The sequence below is a fragment of the Corythoichthys intestinalis genome, chromosome 5, assembly GCF_030265065.1.
Source record: "Corythoichthys intestinalis isolate RoL2023-P3 chromosome 5, ASM3026506v1, whole genome shotgun sequence".
Lineage (NCBI taxonomy): Eukaryota > Metazoa > Chordata > Actinopteri > Syngnathiformes > Syngnathidae > Corythoichthys > Corythoichthys intestinalis.
The window spans coordinates 44,489,574-44,508,258 of NC_080399.1; the positions used below are offsets into that span (position 1 = coordinate 44,489,574).

At 38.7% G+C, this 18,685-nt stretch overlaps 1 protein-coding gene across 1 annotated transcript in view; it reads left to right on the forward strand.

Moving 5' to 3' along the window:
* The window catches only part of cadps2 (Ca++-dependent secretion activator 2), a 289,750-nt gene that overhangs the window by 201,491 nt on the left and 69,574 nt on the right, over positions 1-18,685 (forward strand). Inside the window, exon 18 of the mRNA XM_057837859.1 lies at positions 4,329-4,485. Coding sequence (XP_057693842.1) covers positions 4,329-4,485 — 157 coding nt within the window. The remainder of the gene's footprint in view (positions 1-4,328; positions 4,486-18,685) is intronic.

Below are 18,685 nucleotides of genomic sequence, written 5' to 3' on the forward strand. Positions count from 1 at the left end.
ACTTAGGTTCGCTAGGAAGGATCTCTACATCAGGGCCTTCCTGAGAGGTCTACTGCTTTAAGATGGCGGCTGTTTACAAACGCATGTAGTCCTTAAAACATGTTGGCAATGCAGCGGTGTCTGCTATTTGCATCTAGTTCTATAATATGATATCTACCGTGTCATGTGGGTGTAGTTTGTCGGCTATGGCTGCAGTCAGGTATTATTGGAGCCACCTAGCATCGCGGTTGCAACGGCGTCTTCCCCACTCCTGCTCTGCTCTCGTCCCCGTGAGTCCGTTTCTCTCAGACTTTTTTTTATTCAACCAACTTAGTAACGCATAGTAACGCACGCCTTTCCCGCCTCAGTAACGGTAACGGCGTTGCCAAGATGAGAAAAGTAATTAATTAGATTACTCATTACTGAAAAAAATAACGCCGTTAGTAACGCCGTTATATTGTAACGCCGTTATTAACAACACTGGTTAAGACACACCTCAACGGGAAAATATTGCCTCTTGTTGAAAAAGATATATCAGGATACAAAAGGCAACAATACAGTATGGCTGGTACTCGCAGCTCCCAAAGTTTACTGAACGTCACATACTTATAGCTACTCTGCCATTGGCTATTACATAGCATTCCTGGCATCCAATTGGCAAAGAGGGACCTTTACTGTATGTGTATATGTGTTCATCTCAGCGTCCTCTTAGTTCGGCCCTCGTGTTCCGACAGCTTTAGATGAGTGTCTTAACTTTGATTCTTTAATCTATTCTTGGTTTTTTACACTATACACAACTCAGATTTTATGTTTTTTTGTGCAATAATCTAATTGTAACATGTGTTTGTTGCATGTTTTGATGCATTTGTATGTATTAGAAGAGATGTTATGTCTGAATTTTGGGCGGCTTGAAACGGATTAGGGCATTTACATGGAAAACGCGTCTACTTACAGAATTTTAAAAAACTAATTCCAGAACCAATTAATTTCGAAAGTAGAGGTACCACTGTACCCCCAAAATGAACGTTTTTATACTTTTATCTTTACAGATAATGTAAATCTGTTTTTTTCATCCCAAGATGATGCCTGATGTCTATTTTACCTGACAGTATTTTCTTGTCTTAATAACCAAATCCTCATATTTGCATTGCATATTCTTTTATTTGTTATCAAACTCTACTGGTTTCCCGGCAGCGGTCCTTTGAGTGGTCCTTACACCGTCCTCTTCCTGTTCATGTCTTTGTCCTGACGTGCCTGTCGAGTGCTTGCGTTCTCCATCTTTGGTGGTGCGCTAAAGTGCGATGGGGCGCACAGTAATGCCGCTTTTTTTTCTCTCCGAGTGAAACGGCGGCGCCTCGCTAAGCCTGATGGGAAGTCCCACAAGGCCACGGCCTAAAGAGCCGCCAACGCTTTTCATTCTTGCCCGACGACGACACTGCCTCTTCGTCCTCGCCGCCTCTCAAGGCTGGTTGCACTTTTTTCTCGCGAATCCTTTAGACGTCAAAAGCAAGCAGGCTGACCTTTGAACCCCTGTGCACAACTCCGATGCTCTTCCAACCCAAAACATAGGCGGCGAAGAGTGTTAGGTAGCGCATCAACTGCACTTTATTGATGACAACAGAACAAAAAGAAAAGTGTACCATCCATGGGTGCAAATACATTCTTTATATTTATGAGGCACCATGAAGCAGTTTGAAAATACATTTCCTTAAACTACGATCCATACTAAAGTCAAGTAATTCATAGTGAAATATTACTCACTCTTTTTCACTATGTAAATCATTATTTCAAAACATGATTTCTGCATAATTTTTACTCGAGAATAACAATGGAAAACTTTCAAGTACTAGTGACATGGGCGAAGGGTCTTCCACTTACTTGTTTGAATGATAAACGTAAAATTGGGTAGATGGGTTTATTGTATTAATAATACAGGTAGCCCCCGGGTTACGAACGAGTTCCGATCCTACGCTGGCGACGTAACCCGAATTTCTAAGTCCGAACTATCCCTTTAAGTACCCCTAAATACGCCCCAAATCTCATAATAACTATCCAAAAACATGTATTATATGTCATAGTAGCCTCCTTGCCAAGACATTGGAGCTAAATCCTAGCTACACAGCGAGCTAAGCTCCGAAATGACGATGACAGATGTCCGTTTGGTTTGGCAAATGACAAGCAATTCGTAAAGGGAATTGCCGAAAATATGGGACTGGAGGTCAGCGAATGCATAAAAAACGGAAGAACCTCCGAGACAAGTATGTGTGTGTTCGTAACTGAATGGCCACACGAAGCGGTGTCCAAGCCTTCCAAAAACTGACAGCTTTTTATCACTTTGTCATATTTTTGGTTGGTGCACATTACAACTATGTACACATGTCTGCTGTGACTTATTTACATTTACACTTCAAGTATATGAAGAATAAAGCACCGGTTTGGTGTCAAAAGAGTTGTTTTGATGTTTAATTTTACACAACAGACAGTTTACACACTTGATACATCATCACTGATTGAGAGTGTCTTGGTGCTTTTATGATAATGTGGTTACCATCAAGGCTTCCAACGCAGTTTGGGAAGTTCCATAGCCGCCAGAAATCTGCTATGGCTTCCCAATGGCTGGTTGTAGGACACGGCAAAAAATCGGACAAAACGCTGGACAACACAGCTTGCTGGCTTCCACCCGATGCTAGAATGCCAGTCTCTGTGAGGCATCAACAGTCGGACAGACCACCTCCGCAACTGTCTTCTGCGCCGCCCGCGCCTCAACACTTGTATGATCAACATTTGTTGTTCAATGTTGATGAGCTGAAGATCCACATTCAAGTGTTCCCTCGCTGTGCCATTGTTGTCTAACCGCAAGAAAACACAAGGAGTTCGACAAGAGTCCACTGCACAAACAAAATGCAACACCGCTCTAGTGGCTTGGCAGTGAATTACAGAGCAACGCGTTCCCTTGCAGCAAAAATGTCGAATGCTCATTGACGCCGTAGGGCAGGGGTCATGAATTAAAAATCCTCTGGGTCCGAAATTAAAAAACTATAACAATCTCGGGTCCGGAAATATTTTTAATGCTTCTTTTTTTCCAAAAAATACAAACGTATCTTTACGTGGCCAAGCTGATAATTACAACATTCAAAAATATAAATAAAATATAAAAGGTGCATAAAACTAAAAAAGTGCTTTAATTGAATCATTAAATAGCAACATAAGAGCATGTTCAAGACTTTTTTTTTTAAATTGTGGATACTGGCAGGGGGACCTGCTTTATTTTTTGACAGACCTCTTCTTTTTTCTTTCAATGAAGCAAAGTTTCCACAACTGCACTCATACAATCTTTGACAATCGGTGCGTCACTGAAAGACTGTAGTTTTGACCCAATATCCATGCTATTCTGAGGGAGCATTCATTTGCGCGTTGCCGTGCAGTGAATTAATGAACCATGAGCCTTGAGGTGCGATCATATTGAGCCCTTAATTCCGCTATTTTTTTTTTAGAACAGATGGCAGAGTTCATAGGGAAACTATGCGAAAAAGCTGCGTGCTTCGTCTCATAGTGCCTTTTCAAATTGCTGCTCTTTACAAGCGCTACCGTCTATGAACAGATGAGCCATAGCGGTCTTGTGCTGCCGCCAGGTAAAATGAACAAAAATGTGTTGGTCCACTCCTCCTTAAACACTCTGTTTTCTGCATCAATCGTAGTTTTGAGCAGGGCATTTGCCATACCTTTTTCGCCTCTTCCTCCAACTTCATTCGGCTCAGTTTTTGGCTGTCACTCCGCGAGTCTGGAAAGCGAGTGTGAGACATGCTGTTCTAAAAATAACTTTCAAATGCTTCACTCCCATTGGCTGGCTCACGCGCGACACCGTTAAGGTTTTTGTTTGTTGCCCACCTCCGCTCTGTAAACCCGCGGACAAAAATGATTTTTTTTGTTGCAACGTGTATTAGTCGCGACAGCTTGAGATCCAGTACAGATGGCTTGGGGGTCCGGAACCGGACCGAGGTCCACGGTTCCGTGACCTCTGCCGTAGGGTCTACATTGTCACTACGCAGTCACCTCAACACAGAAGCATAATTCAGGCTTTAGAGTGAATAAAGTCAGCCATATATCTTGCTTTGAAGCAGTCATTTTGTGCTCTGTCATAACACCCAGAAATTGACATAAAATTTGATGGACATGCCTAACTAACATTGCGGGATCCATTAAAATGTCTGAAGGACCCATGCCCCAAATTGTCCAGGCAGTTGGCAATCTTGTTATGAAACTATTTCTCATCCTTCTATAAATGCTTGTAAAAAAAAATTGAGATGTACTGTATTTAAAAATGACATATCTTTTGATGCGTTTTGCAGGCCTTTTCGTTATGGCCTGAATTGATGTCCGAGCATGCCGAGAGCTTCCTGTCTCTGTACCGCGTGGACATGGACTCATCTCTGCAGGTGCAGCCTGTCGATTCATGGAGCAGCTTTCCACTCTTTCAGCTCCTCAATGGATTCCTCAGCTCAGATGGTGAGTGACAAGCAAACACGTTTTAACAAACACTTACACAGACATTTAGATTCAATCAACTGTATTGCTTGCATTTCAAGTCCAAAAGTTCCATATAATCCAGATTGCATCCAACCACAAGTGACTAATCAATGATAAATGACTTTGACAGAATATGTATTGAAGGGTTATTCATGATTAGGGATGGGAATCGAGAACCGGTTCCGATTCCATGGAATCGTTTGGCAGTTTATCTAAAGAGTCCCTTAACGATTGCAATCAGAACCAGTACGATTTACGATTCTTAATTCACTCAAGTTACACACATTCGATTCAGCCAGTAAGACTACATGATTACTCAGAGAGACTACTCATCAAGTATAACCTGAGGAATATAAGAAAAATATAACATATATGCATGTAAAATAATTCTGAACGATTTTATTAGGAATTTTATTACTCCTGTTAGAAAGATTCCTTGGGTATGCGTTCGTTCCCATAGCAACCAGTCAGTTACTTCCTGTTATTGTTCTACGTCACACGCGCTACGTATTCTGGGACTGAGAATAGGCGTAAGATGCGCATTTCGAACAGAGGACGGCCACCTTTTAAGATGTGTACGATTGTGCGAGGAAGTATTAATCTGTGTGCGTCCATGAACGAATGTAAGTATTTACTCTTTATGTCATAAAGTTCTTATGATAAGTTAGAGCCGTTATCAGCGCGACCGTTTCGTGTTTTTACTGTTATGTCAGCTGGTTGCACCCACTCGTCCTCGCTGCGTTGAGGAGAGCGTTGTTTACACCATATTCGCGTTGCACATTTGTGTTCAGAGGGAATGTGTTAGTTTAGCATATTAAGATGATGTCATACATCCATATGAGTGTAAAATGGTTAGTTTTCGGCACTTTTATTGCCAAGATGACCGCACGTGCACGCAACGTGCATCCGGGTTGTGCGCACGCGCTCGCGCGCCCCCCCCACCTTTGTGTTCATCATACTGTGCAGTCATGTATGTGTGTTATTGACTGCTTTACAGTCAATTTGCATTATTTATTGCATCAGCACTAATATGATGATTTCTTTCCTTCCAGAACCAAACATATACCCACACATTTCCGTCTTTTTCCACACACATAAAAATACATCAACATCTTTCCACGCATGTTCTCATCTGATCATTGAGTGATTCTCATATCAAGTGCCATTGCCTGTATATAGTTGTGCCTGTTGCCAAGTTGGATTAAAAGTGACATTCCACTCTCCACTTCTTGTGTTCTAACCGACACCCCGAGGCGAATGAACCGTAAAACACATTGAACCCAGAACTTCATACAGTCCATTAGTCCAAATTAGAATCAATAAGAGAATCGATAAAGAATCGAATCGTTAAGCAATATCAATAATGGAATCGGAATCGTGAAAATCTTATCAATTCCCATCCCTGTTCATGATGGAATAATCTACGTTTGCACAGTTCACATGAACATTTTGCATGCGCACTGTGATGATTTTATTGCTCACACCATGAACTTTATATACCAACATTTAACTTACACTCGAGACCATACAAAGAACACACTGATTCTTATCAGGTCGAAAGCAGCCCATTAGGCGGAGTCAAGGACATTATTTATTGCATTATTATTGATAGTGCATGGCTCTCGTGTGGACTGATCACAAAAGAATGAGACTTCAGCGCTCTACTCCAATTCCCAACTGTACTTTGCGTTGTTGTACTTTTGCTAATCTTTTAGATAAAAATATCAAAATGGATACTAAGCAGTTTCGACTCTTTTTGACCAATTGCCAACGCATTGCATTAAAGAACCGTGATAGTTAGCATCTCACAGACTGGTGGGGAAGCCTGGCTCAGCACCCTGACGCACCGGGGTTGGGAGACCAAATGCTTGATAGTACAGTATAATATGCATAGTGATGACAAGACATAGTATGATCTATGCAGTGCAGTGTATGAGAGATGTTTCACCCATCTCTTGCATCGGGTATAAACATACAGTTATGACTATACTCTTAACAGAAGAAACGAGGTAATGCTATGTAGGCCTGTGGCGATAACAAATTTTAGTAAGCGACATATGGGCTCATAAATTGTTGCCGGTATGCGATATTATTGTCAATTTCTTTTAACCAATTCAACCACTAATGTAGTGACAATACATCCTAATAAATCACCCATTCAAATTCAATAAATTGTTACTCTTAAATAAAACACAAACAATATTAAAAATAATAAATATTAAGTTAAAAAAAATAATAATTAAAAAAAAAAATGCATAACGAGTTATTTGAAAGCTAGCTAAGTGCAGAATATGAATTGGGTGAGAAAACCCAATGAGACTTTTGTTCTCGCCAATTAGAGCCCACCAAAAGTGTTTATTTTATCCAAAATGACTGTCTTCTTGTCCTGCAAAGTGCACGTTAGCAAATTTAAGCCAAATTATTCATTGCTAATCAGATTTTCATTTTAAAGCTATTCTTTGGCTCTGTTCATACTGCAGGTCTTAATGCACCATTCCGATTTTTTGTCATATGTTTTTTTGCTGTGCCGTTCAGATTGCCTTTGTCCATTGAGCCTTTTAAAGTAATATGCCTGCGCACTACTTAGCCGTCCGACACGCGCTGAGCAAACTGACCCGCATGCGCAGAAGCATCAAAACAAATAACTACACATGCTGGCTGTATGTCATTCCAGGGTGATCATATTTTGAATTCCAAAAAGAGGACACAAATAACAGACACTAATAACCCCGGTTTAGTCTTATATTCAAAGTTAATATGGACTGATAGAACGCATGCACGCACTGTGCGTCAGTTTGCCCCGAATTGGCCATGTAAGCAATACTGAAATATTGCTTATTTGGCGCACCGAAAGAAAATCGAGCATTATTAGGCTTATCTTTTTCTTCATTTTAGTTTTTTATGACTGTGACCAAGCTCGCCTCCTGCGTGAAAGCCGAGTTCAAGCTAGGTGCTAATGCACAGCTACATCGCTGCTGTCCTGCCTGCCACTCTTGCTCTTTGGTGACGTAATTGCTGCATGAATTCCAATTTGGGAGACTTGACAGTTCAGACCACCACCACATTCTGGAAAAATGTGGCCCAGATTGGAATAAAACCACATTCGAATGTAACCTTGATCGGATTTGAAACAGTCCACTTCTATGCGAATTGTCACATTCAGACTGTCAAGTTAATGCCTCACTCGAGTCGGAAAAACACAAAAAACTCGGATTTGTACATTAAGACCTGATCTATGAATCTAGCCTTAGTGTAGAATCTAGAGTATGCAAGATTAACTCCAAAAATCTTTATTTACATGCTGAACATGAAATAGTATTATTTTGAAGAAAAAAAAAAAATCTTTCTTTACATGCTGAACATGAAATGCTATTATTTTGAAATGTTCACTGGAAGTGAATTCGCTAAGCCGCTAACCGTAAGCTTTACACTACGTAGATTTTTTTTTTTTTTTTAATGCACTTTTCTTTTCGTCATACGTGCGGTCGGGGCGGACTGGGACTAAAAAGCAGCCCTGGACTCTAGGGGGGTCCGGTGGCATGCCCCCCCACCCCCGGGAGGATTTTTTTTTTTTTTTTTTTTCATTTTATTGTAAAATGCATCGATTTTGTGCACTTAAGAGAAAAATGAAGAAAATATGTCTAGACTGTGACTGTCTGACTTGGGGTGCTCAAAGTACTGCAAGGCTGAACTGGAGTTGGATACCTGATGTATGAATCTAGCCTTAGTGTAGAATCTAGAGTATGCAAGATTAACTCCAAAAATCTTTATTTACATGCTGAACATGAAATAGTATTATTTTGAAAAAAAAAAAAATCTTTCTTTACATGCTGAACATGAAATGCTATTATTTTGAAATGTTCACTGGAAGTGAATTCGCTAAGCCGCTAACCGTAAGCTTTACACTATGTAGATTTTTTTTTTTTTTTTTAATGCACTTTTCTTTTCGTCATACGTGCGGTCAGGGGCGGACTGGGACTAAAAAGCAGCCCTGGACTCTAGGGGGGTCCGGTGGCATGCCCCCCCACCCCCGGGAGGATTTTTTTTTTTTTTTTTTTCATTTTATTGTAAAATGCATCGATTTTGTGCACTTAAGAGAAAAATGAAGAAAATGTGTCTAGACTGTGACTGTCTGACTTGGGGTGCTCAAAGTACTGCAAGGCTGAACTGGAGTTGGATACCTGATGTATGAATCTAGCCTTAGTGTAGAATCTAGAGTATGCAAGATTAACTCCAAAAATCTTTATTTACATGCTGAACATGAAATAGGATTATTTTGAAAAAAAAAAAAAAAATCTTTCTTTACATGCTGAACATGAAATGCTATTATTTTGAAATGTTCACTGGAAGTGAATTCGCTAAGCCGCTAACCGTAAGCTTTACACTATGTAGAATTTTTTTCTTTTTTTTTAATGCACTTTTCTTTTCGTCATACGTGCGGTCAGGGGCGGACTGGGACTAAAAAGCAGCCCTGGACTCTAGGGGGGTCCGGTGGCATGCCCCCCCACCCCCGGGAGGATTTTTTTTTTTTTCATTTTATTGTAAAATGCATCGATTTTGTGCACTTAAGAGAAAAATGAAGAAAATGTGTCTAGACTGTGACTGTCTGACTTGGGGTGCTCAAAGTACTGCAAGGCTGAACTGGAGTTGGATTCATGATCTTCTGCCCTAGCTCTATGATCAACCTGAATAAAAAAAATGAAATTATTTTTTAAAGCAAGTTTTATGTATCCAATTGATTATAATAGCACCTATCCCGTGTCTATAAAATGACTTCATTGTTTATGCCATAATTAATCTTGCCACACAAATAATACATTTCAATGAAAATACAATAAACATTATAAGACAAATCCTGTATACATAACCTTCATTGGAAAGTATTAACCAGAAAACAAAGCGATATATAAATAATTAAAAATTTATATATCATATCAATTTATCTACCTAAACTTTAAAGTAGTAAAACCTTTCATTTTATTAATATTTTGTTATATTTCTTCTGAATTAATATTTCTGCCGCGTGTGCATATGTTGTTTTACAGCAAAAATATTTTTTCTTAGGAGAGTGATAGTAGGACTAGCACACTGTAACTTGACACGATTGCAAACGGGTACATGGACTAGCTGGCACTAACCCTTTAATTGTCATTTATTTCATTTAAAATGTAGCTATCTGGTGGATAACAATTGCCAGTATACCGAGCAAGTAACCCTCTTCCTCCCTACTTACTTGTTGCCTGGCACGGCCAGACTGTTCTCCCTGTTTTTTTTCAAACACTGAGAGAATAGCTGGAACAGCGGTGAGTCTGGAGTAGCAGGCTAACTTACTTGCCCGACGCTTGTCTGGGGAACTTCCACCAGCTTATCATTACCCCCCACCCTCTTATTTCTCTATCCCTGCACCGGCTGCACGTCAGAGCGGCTGCCGCTCTTACTCTCACCATCGCCGGGGGCTGTTGTTACCCGACGTGGCGGTTGCAGCAAGACTGGTGCTTGCGAAAATATTTGTCAATTTATGACATTTTAATGCTTGGCTGTCCAGTTTCTTTAATTTTTTCCTCCCTAACCTTCTCCGCGCCACCCTTTTCTTTTTTTGCCACCACCATCCATATTGTGCATTAACGCTCGTCGCTATTTTGCTTCCACAAGGAACCAATGAAGGCTACTCTGTGCTTTCTTCGTTCTTCTATCAGATTGGCGGTGAACAGCCAGGCGCATTGCTGCCACCTGTCGGATTGGATGTGAACTGTAGATAATTAGAGGATAGGGTGGGTAAAAACAGTGATGTATAATGATTGGCGTCCGCCGGCCGTCCAGGGCACCGGCCATTCTGTGATCCTCCAGAACCCACAGATTACCAGTCCGCCCCTGCGTGCGGTTCAGTAATTGATTATTTTCTATTTTTTTTCGTGTTTTCATGTTTGAAGTGTCACCTTTTAACAATTTTGTGTTTTGGAGAAGACTGCCAATGTTTCATAGCAGGCTAAAGTGGTTAGTACTGTACATTCTTATTTCATTAGCCTGAATGTAGCGATGCTAACATTTTACAATGTTTAATGTGTTTCCTTAATTTATACAGTTTTTTTAACTTTAATTCTGCGGCCTGTTGATGACCAATAAACGTCTGTGAAAGAAACTAGAGTCTCATATGCAATCAATAAATGCACGCATGCAGCGATAAATCGCAGATGGGAAAATTACCGCCCTCAATAGTATTTACCATGAGATGAATTGACTTATTGCATATCGCGACAGGCTTATTGCTATGGAGATTGCGCCTACTTTGCACTGTTTTATACTTGATGATCAACTTTCTTGCATGTTTGGTACTTTATAACTTTGTACTTGCTTTTGACATTTTTTTTTTTTTTTATTCTACTGTTTCTCTTTTTTTCTTTCAAACTTCTGCCGTACTTTCAATCTTTCTTTTACTTTCAAAGCAAAATTGTCCTTTATGTCACTCACATTTATATCATGAACGTTTATTACATTTTAGACTGAAAGCAGAAGCAAAACAGCCACACCGCTCCTACTCAGGGGAGGTAATGAGTGTTGCAGAGGTTGCAAACAAGTCAATCGACGAACCAAAAGGTTTTTTGTTTTTCTTTTTTTGTTTTTTTGGAGGGCAGGGGTTCGACTCAAGGTCTTCAACGTGAAAACTGCAGCCATTGTTGGCAACAGGCTTTGTCTGCACCTTTTATTCCAGCAAGATGATAATGCGGCGCGCTCCCAAGGGCGATTGCAGGAACAAAAGCTCTTTTTGCTCTTGGCACCGGCGCCAACATGTTGATTTTTGCATGTGGTTTTGTGGGCGCAGTTGTGGGTGCTAATTATGTGAAGGCGAAGGAAAGAAGAGAAGAAAGACGCCACTTGGCAAGCCTTCGAAATCTGTAGCGTAGCGAAGTGTAAAACCTTGAGAAGATGGCTTTTTCAAAGGCTTGCTTCAAACACGCTAACAACTCAGCAACTCCGCCACACTTTTCACACACTTTGGAAATGCTCATTTGTTTGGCAATGTTGGCAACTGCGGCGGAGAAAAAGAGGGATAGAAGAAAAAGGCGGGTGTCAAATTGATACTCTAAGTACAAATGGTAATAGCTAATTTTGAAAGTGGATTTAGAGGGGTAAGAAAAGGTTTTGATGAAATGCATGCCAGCAGAAAAAAAATCTTTCATTTTATTGATGTGTAGTACTGGTGAAAAACGTCAATAAAAGCCAATATTTCTAGGAATACATAAAATAGTCATTGTCAGACATTTTTTAATGGTAGCCTGCAATATTTTAGCTAATCAAATGTGAGTATTTCAAATTGTCCCGTTTACTTTTCACGCCTTATCTACCCACTATTATATGTTTGGCTATTGGAGAAAAAACTTTTAATGGCTCCAGAAAGTGAAGCGTGCTTTGCCTGAGTCCCACATGGAGAATGGAGAAAGTTAGAGACAGATACACAGGTACAGAAACTATAAAGAGCATGTGACTTCCTTAGCTACTTTTTACCTGTTTCAAGTGTATTAGAGTTTATGTGCTGTACGCACGTGGCTCAACTGAAGTCACGGTTTTCATACAATTGCTGCACTTGCTAACAACGTCATTTTTTTTGTGTTTTTAAACATTTTCACTGTTACCAAGAAATTCAGGATATACAGACTAAGATGCTTCGATTGAAGGTCACATAAATACTAGCTCGTCTTTTCCTTTCGAGGTAATCTGATTTACCATTCTGCGTGTCCAAGCAGATGAGCAGGACAGGTGAAGGGAAAAACAAAGAAAGAAAGACAGTAGTCTTTCACTCTCCGGGGAGCCAAAAAGACTAGTGTTAATTGCAAGGCAGATTTCCGACTAATGAAGCCCATAGAGACTGTGAGATGGGAGAAACTCTCACTGCAGTTACTGTTGCTGTTAATTCATCAAGGAAGTGAGGACAAGGATTTCACCACCATACCAATTTGTCTAGCTCACATTTTAGATTTGAATTATTTTCTTTGCACCTCATATCATTCTTTTCGATCCCAAATGCAAGTTATTTGAACATTTTGAAAACAGAGGAATTTAACATTTTAACTTATGATCAGAGGTGGGTAGAGTAGCCAAAAATTTTACTCAAGTAAGTGTAGCATTACTTCAAAATAATATTACTCAAGTAAGTAAAAGTAGTCGTCCAAAAAATGTACTCAAGTACAAGTAAAAAAGTATTTTGTGGAAAGAATACTCAGGTTATGAGTAACATTGTGAGTAACTGCTTGTATTTTTGTTGGATTTTATTTTATGGACTGCTTTTATAATGATACTGTACAATAATCCATTACATAACCACACTAAGTCAAAGAATACAAAAAAAGAATCATTGCATTCTGACGAGAGAAAAAAAAATACATAAATCAAGCATTATTCATCCAAAGAGCATTAGTGCCCTCTGGTGGAGAAAATAATTCCTAGTTTGAATAGTGAATAGTTCCTTCATGATTACTATTTTGAAATTAAAAGGATCATATCTCCGGTTTTCCATGGTCATCGGTGCCAAATAAAAACTGGAGAAGAGGTGTAAAATCCATTGGTAGAAGGCCTCTGTCGTCTCCTTAATTTCTTCATTGTCAAGCATATGAGTGACGGGGGGATTTATTGTATTGCCACTGTTGTGTAGCAAACCGTATGCTCCGCAAACATCAATTCACAATCATGCAAGAGCTGGACAGAAATATGGATTTTTTTTCTTCTGGGTGCACAGGAATGTGGCCTGGTCCGGTAGGGCACTGGAAAAAACTGGAAAATCGTTCTGGGAAGAGCTCATTCTTCTCCATTTACATCAGGACGCTCACATTGTCATAGACATAACAGATGAATTAAATCAGGACAATAGAATGTTGGACATTGTTGACCTGCATTATATCCCAGATGTACAGTATATCTCAGTTTCTATAATCCATAAATTCTCTGTAATGTGTTTTTCTTACAATATCAAATATGGGGAGTGGTAGTATGTAAATAAAATTAAGAAAACTCATCATATTTAATGATGATTTAATATTTAATACGTACTGCTACCTAGGTTTTTAAAACAAGTGGCCAGTCATGCAATTTTTTCTTCATGTTATAGATGTATATAAATATCCTAATCCACCATGAATCAAGGTTATCATGAGGGCTTTGTCTGTGCAACTCCATGGCACTGCACACAGTGGAAAAATCTTTTATTAAATTTCACTGAAAAAACGACTCTAACGAATAGACATTAACAATAGTGAAACATAATGTACGGTAAAGTACTATTACCATCTTTGTAGAGGCCATAGTTATGGAGGACCAGGAGTGCAAAAATTCAATAAATAAATACACAATTAAATAAATAACTAAAAGTGTCATTAAAATGTGTCTATTTCAATATTTATTTATTTATCGCAATATTTATTTCAGTATTGGTTTATCTCAATTTATATTCATTTATTTTAATTTTTATTTCATTTTATATTTATTTATTTCAATTAACATTTATTTATTTCATTTTTTATTTATTTCGATTTTTATTTATTTCAATTTATATTTCAAAATGTATTTCGATTTTTATTTATTTCAATTTTTATTCATTTCAAAATTTATTTCGATTTTTATTTATTTCTATTTTTATTAATTTTTTCGATTTTTATTTATTTTGATTTTTATTTATTTCAATTTTTATTTATTTATTTCAACATTTATTTATTTCACTTTTTATTTATTTCATTCTTGCACTCTTGTTCCTCCAGAGGTGCAACCTTGCAATAATTTTATCTGTCACATTTGCTTGTCAAAGTTTCTAACGTCTGATTGGTTGCTCAGCAAAGCAAGACTTAACTAGCCGATCTCAGATAATAGATTGACTCCTGAGGCTTGGCTATAATTGCTCCCTCAAAATCACAAAGACGAAGAAGATTCGTAGCAAGATCAGTGTAGTGGTAGTAGGCCTTGACGCATTTCGCGTGTTCAAGCAAAACATACATATTGTAATAGCCCTGAATGGGGAAATACAAAGGAGAGGGCTGAATGATGGCTTTCTTCACTTTATTGTGGCAACAGTTAAATAACAAAAAGAAAAATAACAGCGGACTGCTGTTACATGCGACCGCCAACTTCGCTCTCACGCCGCACTCTCTCCCTAGCTTCCCGCTACGTCACTACTCTGCAGTCCGATGGCCCCTTCAAGGGCACGCACAATGTTACGGACATTACAGTATGTCCAAAAAGTGCCCAGAACTGCTTAGAGAAGCAGCAAATTTAATCGAGGAAGCTCTGAGGAGGACTCCACCAGCAGCCCATGGTGAAGTCCAATCTGTGGCTTCTACAGGGTGACCCAAAAAAAAGTTTACACTGCCATGATACAACTTAAATGCCATGTTTATTCATCTTAGAATTAGAATTTAATCACAAATTGTACATTATTGTAAAGAACATGTACAGTACACTCTATTTTTCAATGTGTCCTCCCTTAAGTGTCACAACAGCCTCCAGGCGCCTGCGGAACGCTTGACAGGTCTTCTTTATGTAGGATGCTGTCATCTTTTCCCAAGATCTAACAATGGACCTCTCCAAGGCTGCCACAGACGTTTGTGGCTTCTTACAGGCACTGTCCTCCACAGTTGCCCATATGCTATAATCCAGGGGATTGAGATCTGGACTCTGGGGTGGCCACATATCACCTTGTCAATCAACTTTTTGGTCCGCACAGATCGGCACTTCCAGACCCAGGTTTTCGTGAGGCTGTTCCAGTATCTTTCAGCTTCTTTTTAACTTTGTAGACTGCACATCTGGATATTCTCAGATTTGCTGCAATCTCAGTAGGTGTCAGACCGGCACGCAGCAATTCAGGTACAGCTAAAGTTTTCTTCATTTTCAGCAGAAGCACAGGAATTGTAGAGACGAGAGATTACCAGCTGCATTGAGTGACCTTAATGAATCACTTAAGCATGACAACCTATTTAGATATGTTTCAATGGCTTTTAAACAAGCAGTCAACTGAGTGTAAACTTTTTTTGGGTCACCCTGTACATGGCGCGGGCCAGCGCCTTTAAGTGGGCTGACGTCTGCTACGGGATACTCTAGTATACCTCAGAAGTGGAAAGGTCCTTGGATATCGCCCAGATTTTTTAAATGACAAGAAATAACTAGCAGTTTTCTAAGTAGTTTTACTCTGAATTCCAACATCATTTTTATATCATAATTATTTAGTTTGGGTCTAGGGGGGCTCCAGTGTCTCTCTGAAGTGGACCTGTTCTCGAATAGGTCCCCGTTTTTTTCATATATTCAATAAAGGGACTTTCACTCTGAAGCCGCTGCACGCTCTGAAGCCACCTCATTGCATTCTGAAGCCAACGCATTGCATTACCGTAATGTACATAATGCAAACAATAATCCAAATGAGGGGCGGCTGGCTTGACTTCGTTTTCACGAGTGGAGGCTGGCTTGACCGCAGTTCTAAACTATCGAAAACTCTTTGATCAACATCTTGATCTGACAGAGCTGAAGTGATGCCAAGAACGTTAATTAATCGCTCTGTTTTGTAGGACACGTACTCAGTGTCCAAATGTCCTGCTTCAATTTGTTCTGAGAAATCTATCATGTCCCGAGAGAGCTCATGCAAAATCTCAGATAGCACCGCCATGTTGGGAAGAAGTAGGACGAAGCAATCGCTTATTACTCGATCAACTCAAACCCCGCCTAGTTCAAGCCCGCCCACCGAGTTTGATGAGCCAATGACAGATAAAATTAATTCATGCAGCCACACGGGGAACAGGAGTGCAAGAATTAAATAAATAAGTGAAATAAATAAATGTTGAAATAAATAAACGTATAAATAAATAAATCTTGAAATAAATAAATAAAAATTGAAATAAATATATAAAAAATTAAAGAAAAAATAAAAACTGAAACAAATAAAAATCAAAATAAATGTTGAAATAAATAAATATTGCAATAAATAACTAAAACTCGAAATAAATGTTGAAATAAATATAAATTGCAATAAATAACTAAAAATTGAAATGTTGAATTAAATAAATAAAAATTGAAATAAATAAATATAAATGGAAATAAATAAAAATTGAAATTAATAAATAAAAATTGAAATTAATAAATATTAATTGAAATAAATAACTATAAATTGAAATAAATAAATAAAATTGAAATAAATGAATATAAATTGAAATAAATAAATATTGAAATAAATAAAAAAATATTGAAATACAAGCATTTTAATGACACTTTTAATTATGTATTTAATTGTGTATTTATTTATTGAATTTTTGCACTCCTGGTCCTCCATACATAGTGAAAGTCTCAAGCGTGATCCTCTGAAATGACGACCGTGACGTCGTTTACCAAGTGGTGCCGGCAGTTTTGGCGGAAGAACAGTGAAGGTACAGATTGGCCGAGAAAATTATTGTCTCGTGATCAGAGGAGGGTAGAGTAGCCAAAAATTTTACTCGAGTAAGAGTAGCGTTACTTAAAAATAATATTACTCAAGTAAGTATCTCAGCAGATACTTACTGTTACTGATACTGAACTGTTGTCATAATGATACTGGGCAATAACCCATTACATAACCCAATTAAGCCAAATAAATACAAAAGGAAAAAAATCACTGAATTCCGATGAGAGAGAAAAAATAACATAAATGAAACATTATTTTTTCAAAGAGCATGACTGCCTTCTGGTGGTCCTAGTTTGAATAGTGAAGAGTTCATTCATAATGACTATTTTCAACTAGCAACAAGCAAAATTAAAAAGATCATATCTCCAGTTTTCCATGGTCAATCGGTGCCAAATTAAAACCGGGAGAGAGGTGAAAATCTGCACTTTCGAGTCATGTTGAGGGCAGCGCTCTATAACAAGCACTTCATTTTTTACAGTGTTTTAAAGACACCACTGATCGTACAGGCTGGTGTGAAGATAGAACGGCATGCTTGTGTCTGATTGGTATAATGGAGTCATGTGATTATTAATTGTGACGTCTCATTGGTGAAATCGTTATAGCTACCCCAGTAATAAACCAGGCATGTCTCTACTCTTGGCATCGCTAACAAAAAAAAAAAAAAAAATCTAATATGTAGAATAAAGAGGAAAAATGTAACTACTCTTGTGTAGCCAAAGTAGTAAGAGTAAGAGTAGTGTTTTTTTCTTCACAAATCTACTCAAGTAAAAGTAAAAAGTGTAAGTTAGTAAAACTACTCTTAGTAGTACATTTTTCTCAAAAAGTTAAATAGATGTGAAGGAGTACATTTCATCATTATATCATGAAAAAAAGGCAAGTCAAACCTCACATGAAATGAATTCGGCATTCAAGAAGAGTTGCGACCTCACTTGAGGTGAACAACTGAATGCAACACGATAGCGGACTCTTAACACGGACTCTCAGCCTTGATGGCCAAACAGTGAATATTTCTTGGGATACATTGGTCTTTTCATATGAAATTTGTTTTCGGGACCATGAGTGACACACTGAGGATGCTGCACAGCAAGAGGAGCTTAGGAAAGTCAGTTTAAAAGGCAACGTGACAATGAGTTGTTTGCTGCGTACAAGATTTGGACGATTTACTATATATACTGTGTATTAGGGAAGACAATTGTATTTGTTTAGCCCAATTTAACAAAAATCGTACAACACAGTTAAGAACAAAAAGGATTGAACGACTGAAGTAAAGACACCAATTAGTTGATAGAAAACAAGTTATTTATTGCATATTTGGACAGTAAGGGCAGTCAGGAATACACTGTCAATCGCATTTTTATCCCTGGCTTAAACATTGGATTGCATTTTTGCGGACCTGTCAAGGTACGCCATTACAGTGGGATGCTACCGGCTGTAGTCATGGAGGCAGCAGTCACCTCTCCCCACCATGCAATACACACCTTAACAGTAATACTACTTATTCATCTTCTGAATCCCTTATCCCCACGAGGATCACACTGGTGCTGGAGTTATCCCTTATCCCCACGAGGATCACACTGGTGCTGGAGTTTATCCAAGCTAACTACAGGCAGGAGGCAGGGTACACACTGAACTGGTTGCCAGCAAGTCGCAGGGCACATACGTACTAGTACAGACAAACAACCATTCACACACACCTACGGACAATTTGGAGAGTAGCATATGGGAGGAAGCTGGAGTACCCGGACAAACCCACGCAGGCACATTTAGAACATG